The 20009-nt window shown below is 48.6% G+C and overlaps 2 protein-coding genes and 1 long non-coding RNA gene across 5 annotated transcripts in view; 1 reads left to right on the top strand and 2 right to left on the bottom strand.

Moving 5' to 3' along the window:
- Positions 1-2536: 2536 nt before the first annotated feature.
- Positions 2537-3788, bottom strand: LOC110348349 (uncharacterized). Of its 2 annotated transcripts, none has more exons than XR_002393512.2 (2): positions 3048-3788; positions 2537-2814 (listed from the first exon to the last, which is right to left on the bottom strand). It is a non-coding gene; the product is annotated as an uncharacterized LOC110348349 (long non-coding RNA). The 2 variants fall into 2 exon arrangements; XR_002393511.2 differs by having other exon boundaries at positions 3369-3788.
- Positions 3789-3871: 83 nt separating this feature from the next.
- Gzf1 (GDNF inducible zinc finger protein 1) lies at positions 3872-13632 on the top strand. 2 transcript variants are annotated; one of them, XM_004840911.4, is made up of 6 exons: positions 3872-3984; positions 6179-7627; positions 8635-8729; positions 10508-10675; positions 11274-11431; positions 11680-13632. In XM_004840911.4, exons 2-6 carry the CDS (start codon positions 6198-6200, stop codon positions 12025-12027), a joined length of 2199 nt encoding a protein of 732 aa, XP_004840968.1. In that variant the 5' UTR covers positions 3872-3984; positions 6179-6197; the 3' UTR covers positions 12028-13632. The 2 variants fall into 2 exon arrangements, with proteins under 2 accessions (XP_004840968.1, XP_004840969.1); XM_004840912.4 differs by having other exon boundaries at positions 3874-3984; positions 11726-13632.
- Positions 13633-15082: 1450 nt separating this feature from the next.
- The window catches only part of Napb (NSF attachment protein beta), a 38452-nt gene continuing 33525 nt past the window's right edge, over positions 15083-20009 (bottom strand). Inside the window, exons 9-11 of the mRNA XM_004840913.4 lie at positions 19790-19858; positions 19413-19463; positions 15083-17891 (exon numbers count right to left, since the gene is read on the bottom strand). Of these exons, the coding sequence (XP_004840970.1) occupies positions 17781-17891; positions 19413-19463; positions 19790-19858 (231 nt within the window). The 3' untranslated portion in view covers positions 15083-17780. The remainder of the gene's footprint in view (positions 17892-19412; positions 19464-19789; positions 19859-20009) is intronic.

The following is a 20009-nucleotide window of genomic DNA, read 5'->3' as shown; positions in this document are numbered from 1 at the left end:
CTCTGCTGGCAGTCCTGATGTCACCAGATGATACAGGATAATGCTGGATGCCAATAGTTGACACAGCCAGCTGCTGGTCACTGCCACTACTGGCCTCTGCCTTCTGCTCTTGGCTTGTGCCAGACTCTAGCGCAGGGATGACAAACCTTTTAGAGACGAGTGCCCATACTGCAACCTCAAACGCACTTATTTATTGCAAAGTGCCAACACTTCAATTAAACCCGAATACTGAGGTTTTAGTTTAGAAAAAACAACTCCTACAATAACATCTTTTGTTTGAAAAGGAAATGCCATAGGTTCACCACCACTGCTCTAGGTCACCCTGCCAGGTCCTGGTCTGTGCTGCTGGTCCTCGTTGGCTGCTGGTCTCTGGAACTCTTTGGCCTTAACAGCTTTGAATATTTATTGCCTTTTCTTTGGGAACAACCACTCTGTCCACATTTTTCAAGAACCCTGAGTAGATTTACAGGACTTTAGGAGCCCACACGCTGAGAAATAATTCATGGGCAGGTTTCCGGGACCACTAAAGCAGCAAGTCTTTATTTCAACAGACACCTCAGACATTGTCCTGAGAGGAGGAGGCAGCTCCAGCAGGAGGTGTTGCCATTAACTGGGGTCCTCACATTTAGTAATAATGGAAATAAAAGTGACATACCAATTTACAGGAAAAAAAGCTTTAATTGGAAAGTTAGAACATAGGGAAGGACTCCAGCTCAGGTGGCTGGAGGGGGCACACCCTGACATAGGGGTCAGCCTGGCCCACTCCAAAGGTGGGAGGGAGGCCAGCTTCTCAGGGTAGCTGGTGGGCTGGGGTCACAGCTCTGGAGTCTTTATGATCGGAGATGGTTTCCTTCCCAAGTTTGGGACAGTGGTGCACACTTCTCAGGCATAGTTAGATGTCCCTGGAAATTGCCCATCCTAGTGTCTTTAGTTGTGTGTGTGTGGGGGGGTAAGATTATGTAAACTCAGGGCTGACCCAGCTTGTTTTGTAGACTTTTATACACACACTCCTTAAATGATTAACACATGCACATGCAGAGCACTGTTTTGCTTTTAGTTACCTAGTGGGTATCTGTAGGCCCAGGTGAAGAGTTAAGGTTCATGGTGTTTAAATCCCTGGCTGTCCTAGGAGAAAACGCAAGTCCTGCTTTTAATGGACATCAGGTGAGGGCTCAGGATCTGTCTCTCCCCATTCCTGTGGCCATCTCTAGCTGTGTTACTGTTACACAAACAGAATACATTATGTGCACCTACTGGGAGGGGTCCCTGTTCACTCCTTATGTGGAGCCCCCATTTAATTTTGAGATCCCAAGATTTTCCCAACCCTCAACAACAGTCTAAGCCTGATATGGCCTGGACCATATCTGTACACTTAAAGGATTTCACATCCTCTCAAGGTAAATTTGAAACTACAAGCTTGTAGCAATTTTAGCTATAGTTAATGGTTAAGGAAGCAAAGAAAAATCTCATCTCCTTTGTTTTTCAGGTAGCCCCCAGCTGCCTGCCCCTGCCTGCTAAAGACTAGTTTTACCCCAACATATGACCCTCAGAAGGACTTCAGGGTGGGGAGGAAGGGCCTACAGGAACCAAATACCGTGTTGCCCACCCATACTGTGTTGCCCACAAGGGGCCTGGGCCCCTGCTGAGGGGAGATGGTGCTTTTGAATCATGCACCTGGTGTCATGTCTTGGGAGGGGTGTACAGCATGCCACTCCATGCCACACCACTGCTCTGCTGGAACATTACCAGGATCCTGCCATAATTGTAAACTCTCAACTTTAGTAATGAATTAAAGAGGCAGACTTTATAAGACTGTTTATTTCGGAAAAGACAGAAAAAAGAAGATAGATAGCTACCTTGGAAGAATAGGGAGCATCAGAAGTGAGTACCCGTGGATTTTTATCCTCAGTCTCTTTTTATTTAGGACTAGTGATTTCTTCCATCCCTCATGTGTCAGAAGTTCACCATCCATCTGATTGGCTGTCTGGCTGCCTTTGATCCTAACCTGGCACTTCTGTCTAGATTCTTTCTGGCCTTTGATACCTTTCTGCCCTTTTGCGATGGATGGGGATGCTTATAAAGTAACTTAGAGTTAATGACCAAGCAAAGGGGACAGGTATATATCTGGTGGAGGAATAGTGATGCTAAACTGAGAATATACATATAAGTATGTATCGGGGTGTGTCTTTTAAATATTAAATAAGAGTCCTTAGGTGGCTGCCATCTTGTCTCTTTTGCATTTTATCAGAGGTGGATGAGGGGGCTGATTTCCCTGTTCTTTCAAGTTTCTGGCTTCCTCCTTGCTTTGTTAACTCTTTCTGATAAATTCTCATGGTGGGCGCCTCTCTGGGTGTTGTCTGTCTCTGTCGTTCGAATTGCTCTAACTGTAGAGTCTACCTATAGAAGCAGAAGCTGCCCCCAGTAAGATTTCCCATTAATTTTTAAATAAAACCTGTCTTTTTCCTGCCTAGAAGCTGCCTTTTGCTACACTGGGAAGGTACTTTTTATCCAAAATATAAAAAGACTATCACACTCAATAGTTACAACTCAATTTAAAAATGGACAAAGAATCTGAATAGATTTCTCCATAAGAGATACACAAATGGCCAATACGCTGGAGAAGTTGGCCACCTTTTCGTAAGGCAAGTCATTAAAACAACTCCAGGCCTGCTGAGCACCGGTGAAAAGCGATTTTGCCGTCTCCTGGAGTCAAGGACCACAGTGCCGAGTCTTCCTCAGCAGAGACGCCGGCCAATCTTTCCTCATGGATTTACGGGGCCTCTGCTGTGTGGACAGCCGGCTCGAGGGTCCTGCCTGGAGGGGAGACACAAGGGAAAACAATGTCCAACTCAACCCTCCCCACAAGGAAACGCATCAAACTAGAGGCGGCGCTCACACGGCCCATTGAGAGCCTGCAGACGCAGCCCGCCTGTCCACACCGCGGGCTCCGGGCTGGGGCGCAGCTCAGCCACCCGGCTCCGCTAACTCTGCGAGGCAGGGGTGGCCCTATGCTGACCAATGGGCTTTATTGAGGGGGGGGGACAAACTCTTTGCGACAGGAGGCAAGTTTTGCGACTTGAGGCGACGCACTCCACGTCAGTTGGGCTGCTGTCCCCCTGGCACTCGCGTTTCAGAGCTGCCCTCGTCGTAGGCTGTGAAGCAGCACTGGGGCTAGCAGTTTCCTGTTCGAGACGATTCCTACAGTGAGCCTTTAGGGCACCCTCGCACTTCCAACAGGGCGAGTTAAGCTCAATTTTAATTTGCATTTGTCTTTCTCTCTCTCTCTCTCCCCGACACGGGCTGGTAAGACAGTGCGCAGCGGCCGCAGGAAGGAAAGATCAGCCATGTGCTGCGAAGGCAAACTGAACCTTAGCCGATGTTTCGTAGAAGGTTTAGTTAGGATTAAGGACTGGGTGCAAACAGCAGGCTGGAGAGCCTCCCGGCAGCAGCTGCATTTCACCCAGTGGAACCGTTGTGGGGCGGCTCCGTCCACGAGCCTGGACCGAAGACTGGGAAGACTGCAGGTGCCCAGTAGGGCACGGACCCGCCCTCCGCGCCCCCTGCGGGAGACCGGCCGCGGGCCACCCGCAGCACGCCAGCTAGGAGCTACGGTGTCCAGTCGCCGCGGCAAGGAACGCGCAGAACAGCGGGTACGCGCGTGCGCGTGCCTCCAACAGCTCCGCCTCAGGCCCTGAGCCGCCCTCTGTTGCTTCCTGCGCAGGCGCGAGCCGTGGTGGCAGCGCTGACGTAATCCCACAAGGTTGGCCAGTCGCCCCGCCCAGCGCACGTTGGCACACGTAGCTCCGCCCGAGCGTCCACCGCAGCCGGACGTGCGCACGCAGCTCCGTCCCAGAGCGCGAGGGGCGGGGATTGTCGGGGCGGGGCGGGGACCACGTCGGCCAATCAGCGCCAGTCTAGTCGGGCCCGCCCCGCCCCGCCGGCGGCAGCTCAGGGCCTGGTATGGTGGCGGTGGCCCCGGCGGAGGTGAGTGTGCGGCCCGGTACTAGTCCTGAATACAAACTCGGCGGGGCGAGATGCACAACTGGATCCTGATCCTGGGACACCGCGCTGGGCAGAGTCCCCGGGGAGGGAAGGTCTGGCCCCATGAGCTGGAGACACCGCACAGGGCAGGGTCCCCGGGGAGTTAGGGCCTGGCCCCATTACTGGGGACACCGCGCAGGCCAATGCCCTCTGGGAAGGCCTGGCCCCATGAGGTGGGGACACTGCGCAGGGTAGGGTCCCCTGGGGAAGGTCTGGTCCTGTGAGTTGGGGACATCGTGCTGGGCAGAGTCCCCTGGGGATGGAAGGCCTGGCCCCGTGAGCTGAGGATACCACATAGAGCAGTCCCCTGGGGAAGGCCTGGCCTCGTAAGCTGGGGGCACCATGCAGGGCAGGGTCCCCTGGGGATGGAAGGCCTGGCTCTGAGAGGACACTAGTGCATATTGTAGGAGGTGCCAACATGGGGTGAGTTGCAATGAGAGACGCTGTCCCCAGGCTGCAGGTGGCCCTTGACCATGACCAGTGCCCATTTGCCCAGAGCAAGCTGGGAATGTTAACTCAGAGCCCGCTTGTCCTATGAGGACTCACTTCCCTGGAGGGCCAGCCTCAAGGACTTAGAGCTGGCCACATGGGCATCAGGAAAACAGGGTCTGCCGTCTGTTGACCCCTGGCTGGGGCTGGGGTCACTGGTGGCCCATCCTTCACTCAGGTCTTGACACTGTCTCGCACTTTGGACACCACAAGCCTCCTCTATAGGTGGGGGCTGTGTGGACAGCACCTTTAATGGGAAGAAGGGTGGGACTGGCTCTTCAGACAGTGACAGGAGTTCTGTGCTACATGTGTGCAATGCTAGGTGACATCCAAAATCTGGGGGAAGGAGGCTGGAAGGAAAGTGAGTGCTCTGGAGGGTGAAGACATAGACCCAGGAGCCTTGTAAGAGGAAGGTGGGCTCAGGAGCAGAAGGCGGGTGAATCTGAAGGAGAAACCATACCCTGAAGGGTCTCCAAACAAAGTAGAAGGAGCGGGACTGGGGAGTTAGCTCAGTGGCACTGTGCCTGCTTCGCAAGCGCAAGGTCCTGAGTTCGATCCCCAGTACCAAAACAAAACAAATAAAGTGGAAGGAGCAAAGGTGCGGTAGGTACACTGGGAGCCCTGGTGCAATGGGAGGAGCAAGGGTGTGATGGTAGCTCTGCTGAGAATTTCCAGGGCTCTTGTCCCCACCTGCACTTACCATTCCCTTGTTAGTTCCACATCTGTGGAATGGGATCACAATGAATGGCACCTCCGCCTGTTCAGGGGAAGCTGCAGGAGTCAGGTGGCTGTAAGCATTTGACACGCTTTGCTGGTTGACAACACTCTCACCTGTGGGCCTGCCATCAGAGGAAGCCCAGCCTCAGACATTGTCCCTTGCTCCAGTAACACAATGCTAATAGCTGTGGACTTGTATGACTTCCACAGAGTACTCATGATTCAGGTTAAGTGGTACCTTGGTTCATGAACTTAATTTGTTCCACAATTTTGGAAAAGATGGCCACGGTCGTGTTTGTCACCCAATGCAGAGTTTGCAAACAAAAACAATTTTGCCAAATGCTTCTGTTTGCAAGCCAAGTTGTTTGCAAACAAAAAGCGTTTGTGAACTGAGGTACCACTGTACAAGGTGTTTAGGGTATTGTAATGGGGATGGGATTGCAGACGACTTTTCAAGAAGTTTTCCTCCTGGAAAGCTGTGCTTTATTTAGTTGGTTGTTTTTAGAGGCAGAAATGATTGCATAAGGTGTCCACACATTGGCAGCCGCATGTCTTATTTCAGTTATCAGGTTTCCTGATCAATGAACTAGACATGATTGTTGCCATAAATTCTATTACAGTTTTGGGTGTGCCTGTGAGCAAATGACAAATGACCTTGATAAGCAAATTACTACTTTGCTATGTTTTGCCAGTCATAACATTAGTCATTCATGTTTATCAATGGGGAAAATCTTGCCAAGACTGCTTCTGTGCAAATGTGAAAATGTAGCAGGAACTAGGAAGTAGAATGTTATTTGCATCTTCACACAAGACAGGTGATATTGTCAGTCTGCTCGAGTCCTTCCAGGAACTGAAGTAACCTTCCTAATTTCCAGTCCCTTTGCTTTGGTGGTTATACTTGCCTGATGTAATTCTTCTTTTGTTTTCAAAGCTGTTTGGAAAGAAGAAAGATGGAAAGTGGCACGGTTCTGCTGGAATCCAAATCCTCCCCATTTCACCTGCTTCGGGAAATGCACAAGCTCCGCCTTCTTGGCCACCTGTGTGACGTCACCATCAGCGTGGAGTACCAGGGTGTACGAGAAGACTTCATGGCCCACAAAGCGGTGCTGGCAGCCACCAGCAAGTTTTTTAAGGATATGTTCCTGAATGAGAAGAGTATGGATGGGACCAGGACTAACGTGTACTTACATGAGGTGCAGGTGGTCGACTTTGCTTCGTTTCTTGAGTTTGTCTACACTGCCAAGGTTCAGGTGGAGGAAGACCGGGTGGAGCGGATGCTGGAGATGGCAGAAAAGCTCAAGTGTTTGGACCTGTCGGAAACTTGTTTCCAATTAAAGAAGCAGATGTTAGAGTCGGTCCTTTTGGAATTGCAGAATTTCTCGGAGTCTCAGAAGGCTGAAGCCAACAGTGGCCCCCTGGCCAATGTTGCTGTAGACTCTAGAGCAAGTGTGGCCGGGGATAGTGCCCATTGCAACGGTCTTCTGGGCTCCTCAGATCACTCAGAGGACGGGCTCAGCAATGGCTTGTCACCAGATATGCCAGCGAGGAAGCCCAAGGAAAAGCTAGACAAGAAGAGAGATGTGGCCAAACCTCCCTACCCTAAAATCAGAAGAGCGAGTGGAAGGCTGGCTGGGAGAAAGGTGTTTGTGGAAATCCCTAAAAAGAAATACACAAGACGACTCCGAGAGCAGCAGAAGAGTGCCGAGGACGCAGTTGTGGGGGATTGTGTGTGTCCCCAGGAGCAGCCTGAAGGCAGTGTGGTCACAGAGACGGAGGCAGCTGCAGAGACAAAGCTGGATGCCGAGATGATCCCGTCCACAGATATGGCACCTGCTGCAGCAGGGAGCCAGGGATGTGGTGCGGGGGAGCTGGAGGGAGCACTACAGAGGGAAAGGGCAGCAGGGCCTGGGAAGGAGGCTGAGGGCGATGGCGACGACGGCGAGGAGGGCAGAAAGAAGAGTAACTTGAAGTGTACGCTCTGCGACAAGGCCTTCTTGTATGAGAAGAGCTTCCTGAAGCACGTCCAGCAGCACCATGGTGTGGCCACCGAGGCGGTGTACCGCTGCGACACCTGCGGCCAGACCTTCGCCAACCGCTGCAACCTCCGGAATCACCAGCTCCTCGTGCACAGCAGCGAGCGCCACTTCCCCTGTGAGCTGTGCGGGAAGAAGTTCAAGCGCCAGAAGGACGTGCGGCGGCACGTGCTGCATGTGCACGAGGGCGGAGGTGCACGCCACCGATGTGCAGAGTGTGGCAAGGGCCTAAGCTCAAAGACGGCCCTGCGCCTGCACGAGCGCACGCACACAGGAGATCGGCCGCATGTTTGCCCTGACTGCGGCGCGCGCTTCTCACAACCCTCAGCGCTCAAGACCCACATGAGGTGCAATGTGTGGGTGGGGTGGCTTGCTGGGTCCCCAGTTGGCCAGAGTTGGGAGATGGCTTGGAGACAGCGTGCGTTCTCTGCAGAGGTGGCAAGGCACTGGGAGATGGCCCCATCACCTTTACAGAGCCCAAGGGCAGGGGACCCACCGTCCTCAGCCACCCGGGGCTTGTCCTGCAGGCCTGGAGCACCCAAGGGACATCCAACCTGGTTCCCTCTGTGCCCCCAGGAAGAGCTGGGGACAGATGTCAGTGAGATGATATCTGCTGGTTCTGTGTTTAGAAGGTGCAACCGGTTAGTCCAGGATCAGGACTGTTTTCTGTTAATTTGTTTTTTGCGCTGTAGGGGCTGGTGGTCTTGTTTCCAAATAAGTTTCTGCCCAGCTCCCAGCACATAGCCAATTAAGTGGTTAAAGTTCCTATGCTGGCTGTCCTAGGTCTGCTTCCACTCCCAGGCCCACAGTGGGGTGGCAGCAGGCTCCTCTCCTCAGTGTAGGAAGTGAAATCTCATTTAGGATGTGGGTGGTCAAGCCTGGCTAGCTGCTGCAGCTTGTGGCTTCAAACTTAGAAAGATTGGACGTACTGCTCAGACCCAGGCTCCCCCGCCTTGAGAGCAGCGGCTTCTTTCTAGATGGGACATATGAAGAAATGAGGGGAAAGTCTTAACCATGTGGTATTTTGTCAACAACTGTTGCCAAGCTGTCCGTGGCTGATCATTCTAAAGGAGGAAGTTCACAATTACTAGATGGTGCTTGGGCACAGTCCCTGCACAGGCCCAGTGGTATAAGCTGAGCACAGTGGGCAAGGCTCACAGTCCACTGTATGGACTCAGAGGGCACTGTGCCCACCTCCTGACCTTGCACAGAAGCTCCGGGTGCTGTGGGATAGAGACTGGGGCTCTCAATCCATCCCCCAGGGTGATGGTTTTTGCAGGATAGAGTGGACATTGTATTGCAGAGTGAGCTTTGATACCCACCCTGAGTCACCATCTGGATGTTGTGCTTTCAGAATTCATACAGGGGAAAAGCCTTTTGTCTGTGATGAGTGTGGGGCGAGATTCACTCAGAACCACATGCTGATTTACCACAAAAGGGTCCACACAGGTAAATACCACGCTGCGGTGACTCACACCTTGTCTTTCCTAGCTGTGGAGGGAAACTGCTGGCTCTGCCAAGAGGTGCATGTTGAAGTTACTCTCCACCTTTCTTATCTAGTGAGCAAAAATGAGTAAAAATCACCATGGCCTGCAGGGCCTTGGCCTCTGCACGATTCTAGCCTCTGGGTCTCCATGTCCAGAGGTGTGAAACAGGTCCCAGGGACCAAACTTATTTCCAGGAATCCATCCTTAAATTGTCCAAAATATGGCAGAAGCAGTATGCTATTGTCTTCTTGCCATTTTATTAACAGATTGTAAACCAATTGGACCTGATTGTCCAGCCATATGAAGTGGTTCAGTCAGCTCTCTGAGGCAGATGCAGGCCCTGGCTCACAACCTAGCCATTCAGAGTAAGGGCTCTGAGTGGCACAAAATGTCTGAACTTGGAGGTTGGATTTTAAAATGCTCAATTAAGCCCACAGTTAATCCCAACTATATGGAAAACCTATACATAAAAGACCAGAAGAAAACCATTACGTGATCCATTGTTATATTAAGGTGGTGGGATCATCTCCTGTTTCCCCAAATCTGTGCAATGTAATCTGAGCATAAGAGGGGCAATATTTAATTTGGCTTTATTCTGGTTCAGCAGTGTCTGTGAGCCTCAGAATCCTGTTGTGAGCTACACAGATATACAATCCAACTGTTGTATGCCGTGGTTGTTCTACAGTTCCTTTGCTTACGTTTTTTTCTTCTAAGCACTGTCATAAAGGTGTCAGTTCAAATGCAGACAAGATGGAGATGTGCATTTAATGTGAATGACCATGCTGCAGATGAGCAGGATTGGGGTCTAGTAGAGGTGGGGGTGAGGCAATATCAGGTCACATGGAATAATCAAATCAGAATCAGTCATTTGATGATACTTAATGTATTAAGGTTTTAGTAAAGCCAGCATTTTTATTTTGCTTTTTGTGAAATCAGGAGCACACCTGTTAATTATATGAGTCTGAGCTATGAGAATAAAAGACTGAAACTGCAAAACATGAGATACTAAACTCTTTCTTGCCGGGCATGGTGGTGCACACCTGTAATCCCAGCACTCGGGAGGCTGAGGCAGCAGGATTGCTGCAGGTTCGAGGTCAGCCTGGGCTACATAGTGAGTTCAGGGCCAGGCTGAACTACAAAGGGAGACCCTGCCTCAAAAAAACCAAAACAAAACAAAAAACCAAAACCAAAACAAACTCTTTCTTGCCCTACAGTCCAGTCTGGAGACTGGGGTTGCTTTCTAGAGCTAGCTTTATATAATATACTAATGTAGTATAGTAAGTATAATACATATCCACAGAAACTTTCATTTTAAGAATCTTTTTATTCGGATAAAGATCCTCAGAAGTGCTTTTAAAAAAAACAATTCAACAATCCAAAGTAAAGTAAAGCTGTTTCCTTATAGGGAGTAACTACATTTCCAAAATGGGAGCTGGCTGACATTTTCTTTGATTTCTAAGGAGGTTTTACACCAACTTTCAGCAAGTAGCAAGCATCCTGTGTGAATTAATGTTTTATGATAATTAGGAAGTCTAACGTGCCACCCACCAATGGGTTTGTAAGCGTAGACCTACTCTTCCCACCTTTTTTTTTTTTTTTTTTTTTTGGTACCGGGGATCGAACTCGGGACCTAGCGCTTGTGAGGCAGGCACCAGAACCACTGAGCTAAATCCCTGGCCCTTCCCACCTGCTTTTAATGCTTAAGTATTGTTTCTAATTTTCTTTCATCTTTCTATGTAGGTGAAAAGCCTTTTATGTGTGAAACATGTGGCAAGAGTTTTGCTTCCAAGGAGTACTTAAAGCACCACAACAGAATCCATACTGGCTCCAAACCTTATAAGTGTGAAATGTGTTTCAGGACTTTTGCCCAGCGGAACTCACTCTACCAGCACGTGAAAGTCCACACAGGTAGGGCTGCAGTGTCCCAGGGAGGGGGTTCAAGGTGACAAGAGATGTGGCTGCAAGGTTTCAGATTTACCAGGAAACTATCTGGAAGCTTTACCTCCCCAAAATGGCCAAACTCTGATGTCATAATTGCATTTTTTGGATATTTTCTGGCCCTGAGAAATTGAAAAGTGGGAGCACTTATGTGTACATGGGGGCCAGCCTTATTCCTTTGCAGAAATGAGAGATGGGATGTGAATGTCAGTACAGTTGTGCACGTCCTACACTTGGATTATACACAGGGGCCACTGTCTACATGTTCACACACACACACACACACACTCACACGTAGTTACTAGGGACTTGCAGTTTTCTTCTGTTACTGTGGAAAACAGGTGTCATCTCTACAGATGGAATACCAGCTGCAGGCACAGATTTTGGCCCACTTTTGGCATAAACATAGTCTGTGTGACACAGACAGATTGGTCCCTCAAACTGTTGGACTTAGGCTTATGTGGCTGCAAGAGTTGAGGATTCCCAGGGCTGGTGGACAGTGTATTCAGCAGTAAACACAGCAGGTGAAGAGGTCGCTCTCCCAGTCACTTCTCCTCTTCCATCACAGGGGAGCGGCCCTACTGTTGTGACCAGTGCGGGAAGCAGTTCACCCAGCTCAATGCCCTCCAGCGCCACCGTCGCATCCACACAGGAGAGAAGCCGTTCATGTGTAACGCGTGTGGACGAACATTCACTGACAAGTCCACCCTCCGGCGGCACACCTCAGTAAACAGCGGGCGCCCTGGGAAATGCTGGGCTGGAGGAGGCAGCGGGGTGACAGCAGGCACAGTCCACACTGGACACTTTCTAGCAGTGGCACTGGTGCCAGGCAGATGTTTGACAGCTGTTGATGAGATGGGGCTTCACTGCAGCAGAAATGGAATTTATGGAATTAAAAGATACCCTTGTTAAGCGTGTCTAAATTGGGGGATTATGGAGGCACATCTGGTGACTCTGTCCTGTTTGTTTTGTAGATCCACGATAAGAATACTCCATGGAAGTCTTTCCTTGTTATTGTAGATGGCTCACCGAAGAACGACGAAGAGCATAAGACAGAGCAGCCCGATGAAGAGTATGCACCCCCCAAACTTCCGCAGAAGTTGCTGCCCTTCGCAGAAAATGGCCACTTTGACAGCCTGGCCACTGCGCCAGGTATGGCACCTGCCAGACAAAACAATGCCACACATGCAGACTGTAAGGCGGATGCTTCCGTGGTGTCCCAGGATACTCTGCTTGCCACTGCCATGAGTGAGCTCGGTGAGCTGACCCCACAGACAGACTCGATGCCCACACAGCTTCACTCTCTGAGCAGCATTGAATGAGCTTCATGTGGTCTGCGGGTGACAGCCATGCTCCACGATGCACTAGCAGCCTAGAAGTCACTGTTCGTGGGAAGGGTGCCCTCTCCACATGACCCCGACCTTGCACATTCTCATCACACCACTTTCAAATTTCCCTTCGGCGTCCTGACTTGCATGACCTTTACTCCCTGAATCCCGGTGTAGGCAGTGTGCACTGTTGATGCTTGGCCCGCTTTTGTCCTAATGCACAGAACATGGCACTGCCCAGCTCCTGAGTGCTCTTCGTAGTCTTCCTGGTCCCGCCCTGCCTTAAACTCCATGTGCTTTAAAGTGTTTTCTGCCAAGCCAAAATAAAGCTGGGACCATGTAATTTCATCCGCTGCTTCCTTGTTGAGCTGAAGCAAATCAGATCTGCTCTGGGACTGACGCAATGGATTGCTACATTCATTCCTCCCCCACCTCCTACTTGCAGGCACTAAAACAGGAATGACAAATTGAATGCTGTCAAAAGTTGTTATGTTCGTGCATACACAGCTGAGGAGTTTGTCAAGAAATCTACTTGAGAAATGACATGTGGCTGTTTAGTTTCATTCCTAAAAACAAGCTTGGGTGAAAGCTGTCCTACCAAAGAGTTTAGCAAGACAGTAGCACTGTACAGAGGAATGAAAAATGCAGCAAGGGGCTTTAGAGCACTTGAATGTCATTTTATTGACATACAGCAAAATGAGGGGTGGCAAGGGCAAGTCAGACAACATGGAGAATGAGTGTTTTTGCTAGGTTTTTCTCACTTGATTTGTCATTTCTAAAACCCCCTACATCCTGCAAACTGAGAGGTTGCGGCTGGCTGTAGTAGGGAGCCAAGAGCTTAGAAGGGACCAAAACCTGGGTGTGCACATCTCAGACTGTGCCTTATCGAGCAGCTGGGACAGAGCCAGTAACTGGCTTCAGCGCTCCTCTGGCTGTCTGCTGAACTAAATCACAGATCAGAAACACAATGGGAAGAGGATTATGCTGTCACTGCTGCTCCCCTCTGGGGCCCTGGCTGCATGGCCATGTTTGTGAAATGCTTTGATCCACACATAACCCTAAGTGTATTAATTTCAAAGGAGCCCTTTCAAGGGAGAGTTCTGTACCCCAGTTGCTTTTCCCCATGTTCTTAATTTATTAAATTTGCTGTGTACACACTGATCCTCCTAGAGGAAGGTGCCTCACCCTTCTGCTGGGGGATGATGCCAGGCTGCGGATGACAGAAATGGGGAAGTTTCTTCCACAGCTCTCACTGTGATTCCGGGCTACTGTGTCTGAGGAACTAGGGGAGCCTGTGAGTGCTGCTCAGCACTGACATCTCACACTGCTCTTGAAGGTCGGACTGAATTACTTCAAACTCCGTTATCCACGTCATAGTATCCCAGTTGTGTTTACAGAACAAAACCTTGTGACTGCCACATAGCTGTTTGAAGAGGAGACTGTCCAGCTCACGGACTGTTAAGGGATAAAGTCATCTTGATGGAAAGGAATTTAAATAGATTATTTTGTTACCTGCTGGAAGAATTTTTGTCTTGAATTTGTTTCTTTAGAAGTTCTGCACAAAACTGTTTAATGTGTTAATAAATGCTTTTTGAAGTAGTTTTTAGTTTAAATTATTTACAGGATTATAATTTAGGGTCTAGAGAAATAATAAGATTCTTAATGAAATAGGTGTAATTCCTTAATCATATACGTAATGAAACTTAAATCAGGGTCTTCAAAGCCACATAACTGGTGTCTCAGGAAGCAATGGGGGGGGGCTTCCTGCATGTCCTCAGTGTGACCCAGTGTGACCCAGGAGACAACTTCTACTTTATTCGCTTTTGTCCCCTTCTCAGCAGGGTACAGCTGTCCCTGAAAGCAAGACTCCCACACCTACTGAAGCCTCACTGCAGGGGACTAGGGGTGGCTACCCTGATTCTCCTAATACAAGTACAGCCCCACTGGTGAAAGCAACACCACCCTGTTATGTCCATGCCAAGCAGGTGATGAGGAACAATACTTGAATAGTAGTACATGGCTCCCAAGGTGTCAAAGGTCACTGAGGAGGTGACCTGGTGCCACTGCAAACATTTTGTGTGAAACACTCAGCCCCAACTTCAAAGGGCTCTGCAGCCCTTCGTTTTACCAAGTTTGTGTACAGCTGGAAAGAATGGGTCAGGAAGTAGAGAAGACCTCATGAGACTGCTGTCGGTGGTAATTATCTGGGCAAATTTGCCTGTATGGTGTGAGTTGGCTTTAATCTGCACAGTTACACCTTTGCACATTAAGGACTTTGGAATTTCTGGAAACAAAATGGGTGCTTGTGCACTAAGCCAACTCAACCTGCTTGTACCAGAAGTAGCAACATATCAGCTTGGGGAGGGTGCTCATGCCAAGGCCTTGTGTACAGGCAACTGGACAGCACAGACAGAGCTGACGGGCCACAACCAGGCCAGCAGGTCACACAGCAAGTCCCCGGCTGGCCCCAGCTGTCCTCTGGCAGTCTACAGCCTCTTCCCAAGGCAGCACAGCCAGGCCTTGGTTTCTTCCTGTTAGGAAACTGACTCTGAGAAGAAACACTGGGCTTTCTGTGCCCAACAATTTCTCAGATCTCCTGGTCTTGGATGGCCTATTCTACCATGCATTCCGTAAACCTGCTTTGATTTACTTAAAGTTGCTGTAAGCAGTCAAGGCTCTGTGACAGCATGATAGGACAAGCTGCTGCCACTGCCCCACACAGCCATCTCCTATGCCTGGGGACAGCGCCAGGCTTCCAGGGTCCTTGCCTCCACACAGCTCAAAGGTCTTCCAGCACCACTCTTCGCTTCCCTTGCAAGTGACTGTGGAGCCCACAGAACTTGGGGAAGGAGCGAGAGCGTGAGGTCAGCAGCTGCCATGCACACTTAGTGGCCTGTAGCAGCTGAGCTCCGAGGTTTCCTTGTACACCCTTGGCCTGGCTGCCTGAGGCTCAAAGGGCCTACAAAATATGAATGAGAGGCAGTTTTCAGGAAAGGAAGCTACTTCTGAACCACGTCAATGTAGCTAGGAAAGACTCGTCAAGATGATATTCATAATTTACATTTTATTTACTGTACAGGTTCACATAAAACAAATGCATTCTTTTTGCTAAGGTAGGTTTATCGTTACATGGTTGTTTTTCAATACTGTAGCTCCCTGCAGAAGGCAACTCAGGACCTCACAAGCAGGAGCCTGCTACGGTCATAGCTCACACTGCAGCGGGCAGGGCATGGTCATGCGGTGCTGCAGAACCTCCAATGGAAGTCTTTAAGGTCTGCATTTAAATGTTGGGAATGCACAACATCAGAGGAACAATGACTGCATGAGGGCTGGTGCATGTACTACAGTTACAGTGATGCCACCACACAGGGTCACAAGTGTGCAAAAATACTGTTTTCAGATCATTAAATAAAAAAGGAATTCACACAAGCTATAAAATTGTTGCCACAAAAAGCAAAACTTTCCTGTATGAAATATGAACTGACTTCAACTATGAACTGACCCCAGATCTGGAAAAGGGTAGGAACTGTAACATAAATGATCATTATATTCTGTTTATAGGCAGCATTCTGAAACTCCTAAAGCTAACTCCTGGGCATCCTGAGACATGGCATTGTCCTGTATCCATGGGACATTTGGAGAGGCAAGTTTACACATGATTGTCTGGGCTCCTTTCTCATTCTCGTTTTACTGATTCTGGCAGGTCTGTTCTTGCCCCTGTAATTATGTTTATTCTTTTCATGTGAAGTATCAGAAACAAAACTTATTTCTTACCCCAGGCACTGGTCCTAGCATTTATTTTAATAGAAACAAGCCACTCTGACTGACATGCCAAAATAGTACAAATGCTACAGTTTTAAAAACCACACCTTCTTTGGATGGGCCTGTGAGATCATGCTGAAACCTAAACACAGTGCCCCAGAGGACAGCATGCAGTTCTACTTTACAAGGCCACCAGAAAAGTCTGAACTAGTGCTGCTGACACAGCTCTCTGGCTAGCTGATCCTGAAACTGACTTGGAGCCAGAGGACTCAAGCCACCACCCTCGGCATTCCTAGATGTGCACATGGCTGTCCATGGAACACACCAGGTACGGCAGCAAAATCTGCTTTCCTCTGACCGTTCCTTTCAGAGGAGATTCTACCTGGGCATCAAAGAGCACCACCTCAGCTTCAGTCCAAACCTACCTTCATAGACAGGCAGCTTTCATTCAAGAACCTGGGACCCCACAGGTGAGACTCCAGGGACCATTCCTTTACCCCTACTAGACATATGGACATCACTGAGATTCTTGCACCCCAGGACGCTGCCCGTCACCACCATTGTTGGGCCACCAGATGCAAACCTCCATGTCAGCCTCAGCAGGTACTTTTCCACTTTATTCCCTGCATTCCCTCTCACCCCAGACTGATGACCTGCTCTCCAGTCCTCCACCTCCTGGCTCACTGCTGGTCTGCTCTGCTTCTGCACAGCAAAAGCCTAACACTCCCAGCCAAGGGTCACCTAAAAATGGTAACCTTATCAGACACTCCTCACCACCTAACAAAACACAGAAGGTTTTGCTATCTGGCAACTAAGGGCAGCAAACACAATTCAGAAAGGGGTGCAATATCTGTCAGGCAACATATGCCTCTCAAACCATTTCAGCACACAAATATGCACAGGAGACTCAGGGAATAAGCCCACGTCTGAGTATGGTACCAGCGAGAACCATGTTCTCAGCTCAAGAGGATACATAGGTCTTAGACCTTACAATAAGCCCACCGGCCAGGGGACAATCTAATGCCCAGATGGGAGGTGGGGTCTCGCCCGGCCAGGCACACTGTAACCTCCTGTACCATCCTGCCTGCCCTTAACCCATCAGGCTCAACAGATGGATGAAGTCAATCACACACATTCTCACACTCTGACTGGACAGTCCACCCAACCCTGACAAGACTGGCACGAGCATGGCACAGAAGACAGCTCAATGTCTCTAAGTGTACAAACATGAAATGAAGAACAAGACACACCAATGAATGTACTTTCACCCCAAATAAAGCACAGACTTTCTCCTGGGAAAGGAACTGTTCTGCTTTTCACACATTTTAGAAACTTGGAGGTGTGTGCTTAAGTACAAACCCATCAAATCCATTTTGACTTTCATCCAAACAAGAAGCAAGTCCTGCCAGAGAGCTCCTTCTCCCAACACAAGTGATGCCAATAGACCCCACTGCTCTGAGTTTCTGCCATGGGCATGTGAGCAAACAGAACATAAAAGCCAAGAAAGCTGTCACTAGCACCATCACAGAGAAAAAGAAACCATTTCTAATGATGTCGTAAACTCATCCTAATAACCACCCTAAACTGAATGCACAGAAAGAATACATCCAGATGCCAACACACGGGAGCTTGCAAAGCATCCATTAGAGCAACAGAACTGAGTCCTGGAGTCCAAGGAACAGAACATAAACACAACATGAAAGAGGGGCCTGTGGATGTCAAGGGACAGGAGTAAGATTGGAAGCACTTCTTGGGAAGCTCTGGGGACTTAGCATGAAATGTACTCTGGTCATCACAAACAGAACAGCAACAGGAGACTCCCATTCAGCTGCTTCACAGTGACGCAGACATGGCACGCTGAACAACATAGGTCACTGGGCTCACAGGTAACAGAATGAAGCCATTAAATGGGCATCCCATGAGATCACTTGGCCCTAACACAAACTAAAGAGGAGTGAGCTACATGCCATGAAGACAGAGATGCTTCACTTTAGGTCTCCGTCCCCTTCGCCATCGCCTTGGATGGATTTCTTGATACGCAGTAACATGGTGGTCAGCCACTGGTCCAAGCGCGATATCGAGTCAAACTCCTTTACCTGGTTTAAGGAATGAGGAACAGGAATTACTCAGTGGAAACACATTCAAACGTGACAGCGGTGACCCATGCTGTTTATAAACACTTTACAGCAATAACCTACCAGCTTCCTTCATTGGGGAGGCCTGCGTTAATCCCCCAGCACCACAAAAAAGTTTTTAAAAGTTTACTTTTCATTATTTTATGACTATTTTGATGGCACTGGTGACAAGTACCTGTGCCTTTTATTTATTTTATTTTAAAATTACTTATTCATTTATTTTTGTTTTTTTGAGGCAGGGTTTCCCTCTGTAGTTCAGGCTGACCCTGAACTCACTATATAGCCCAGGCTGGCCTCAGAATTGTGATCCTCCTTCTTTAGCCTCCCAAGTGCTGGGATTACAGGAGTGCAGCACCACGCCCGGCTCCTGTGCTTTTTATTTTATTTTATTTATTTATTTATTTATTTGGTACCAGGAATCAAACTCGGGACCTTCCGCTTGGGAGGCAGGCAGCAGCACCATTGAGCTAAATCCCCAGCCCCTGTGCTTTTTATTTTTTATACTACTTTGTATGTGAACATGTATGTGGCAAAAATTGGAAATGGAAAAGTGACAGGAAACTTGAGTAGGGAGGATGTGGAGAATCAATTTACCTGGCAGCATGGGGCAGAGCTGGGAGGAGCCAAAGCAGAATCCCTTCAATACATCTCACTGTGCTGCCAAAGAACACTGTTACAACAGGCTGAAAGTGGTTTGGGGAAAAAGCTAAATAGGAAAATATTCCTTTCCAACCCTCCTTAAGGGTCCTGATGAACATATTTTTGTTTGTTTTTTGAGACAGGGTCTCACTATGTGGTTTAGGCTGGCCTCGAACTCACTATAAACCCCAAGCTGGCCTCAAACTTCTAGCAATCTGCTTGCCTCAACCTCAACAGTGCTGGGATTACAGGCATGCACCATCAAGCCTAGCTTACAACGAGCATAAAAGAGGAGACTGAGAAATCTACTTGATTCTAAGCATAAGATGGGAAAATACCAAAAAAGACAAGAAAAAATAAACCGATTTTATGCAACAAATATAGTGAGCTTAGTTTTTATACTTTATATTTAAACTAAGTTTACCATACACTTATTTATGAATCAGATCATTTTCAAAAGAAAGGACTGAAATAGCAAATCACAGCCGCAAATGTTGTCTTCCCTCCACAGAGCCTCACAGCTAAATTAGTTTTGAGCATAAGTCAAGAAACAGAGCTGAATACAACTGGAATTTCATCATAGTTACTGGTGAATGGAACAGCCTAATCCAGTGGTGGTGAACCTACAGCACGTGTGCTGCAGTGGGCTGTTTGTTATCACTGAAAGCTCTAAAAGGTTCACTATCACTGGCCTAATTTCTGGGGAAAATGAAACATGACCTTTGGAAAATACTTCTGAAATTATTTCAAATAAACATTCAGAATTTACACAACAGCAAGGAGAAGAAGTTTCTATAACATAAACCTTCAAAAACGCACTGTATCCTAAGGGGTCTAACTTACTGCTTCAGTGTAAGCTTCACTGTTCTGTTCTTCATGAGCTTCTAGAAGTTTCTGGTAGCATTGAAAAAAAATAAAAAACAATTAATTGGTTGAGCCCTGAAAGTTCCATTTCTAAATGGATGCTTTAAACAGACCCAGCCTTGGTACTGCAATAACGGAGGCTGCCAGAATCTCAGGGCACTGGGGCAATATTCGCCCCGCCCAGGACCTGGCTTTGGTGAGACCCACGAGGCTCTCATCCTCACCCCAACAGCGGCACACCTTGGGGAATAGCAGGAGAATGTCTGATAGATGAAAATGTCACCTCATATGGGGACCCACTGAGGTGTCATCATCTGAGAACAAGGGCTTTTTCTTTAAAGTTAGAAATTACTCACTTTCAATAATTTACATTCTCTTGAATCAGTAAATGCTGGAAACATCTCCTCGTATTTCTCGAGAGCAAGCTGAGGGAAAGAAAGCACTCGTCAACTTTAGACTTACTGGACTAGGAAGGAAGCTTCAGATTCCCTACTAACTAATGTGTCACTTCCTCATTTCAGAGCCACATCCGCTAGGTGGAGAGGCTCTTCCTTAACTCCATCCCAACACCAAGCA

The sequence above is a fragment of the Heterocephalus glaber genome, unplaced genomic scaffold (genome assembly GCF_053883595.1).
Source record: "Heterocephalus glaber isolate CG9 unplaced genomic scaffold, H.glaber_assembly_v1.0 deba00001532, whole genome shotgun sequence".
Taxonomy (NCBI): domain Eukaryota; kingdom Metazoa; phylum Chordata; class Mammalia; order Rodentia; family Bathyergidae; genus Heterocephalus; species Heterocephalus glaber.
Note: the sequence above shows the minus strand (reverse complement) of the source record. Positions and strands in the feature narration are given on the sequence as shown.

Excerpts from the sequence above, each read along its gene's own strand:
- Gzf1 (XM_004840911.4), top strand. The coding sequence starts at position 6,198 with ATGGAAAGTGGCACGGTTCTGCTGGAATCCAAATCCTCCCCATTTCAC. Across the intron at positions 7,628-8,634 it reads GCGCTCAAGACCCACATGAG|AATTCATACAGGGGAAAAGC; the intron begins GTGCAATGTGTG and ends TTGTGCTTTCAG. Across the intron at positions 11,432-11,679 it reads CCCTCCGGCGGCACACCTCA|ATCCACGATAAGAATACTCC; the intron begins GTAAACAGCGGG and ends TTTGTTTTGTAG.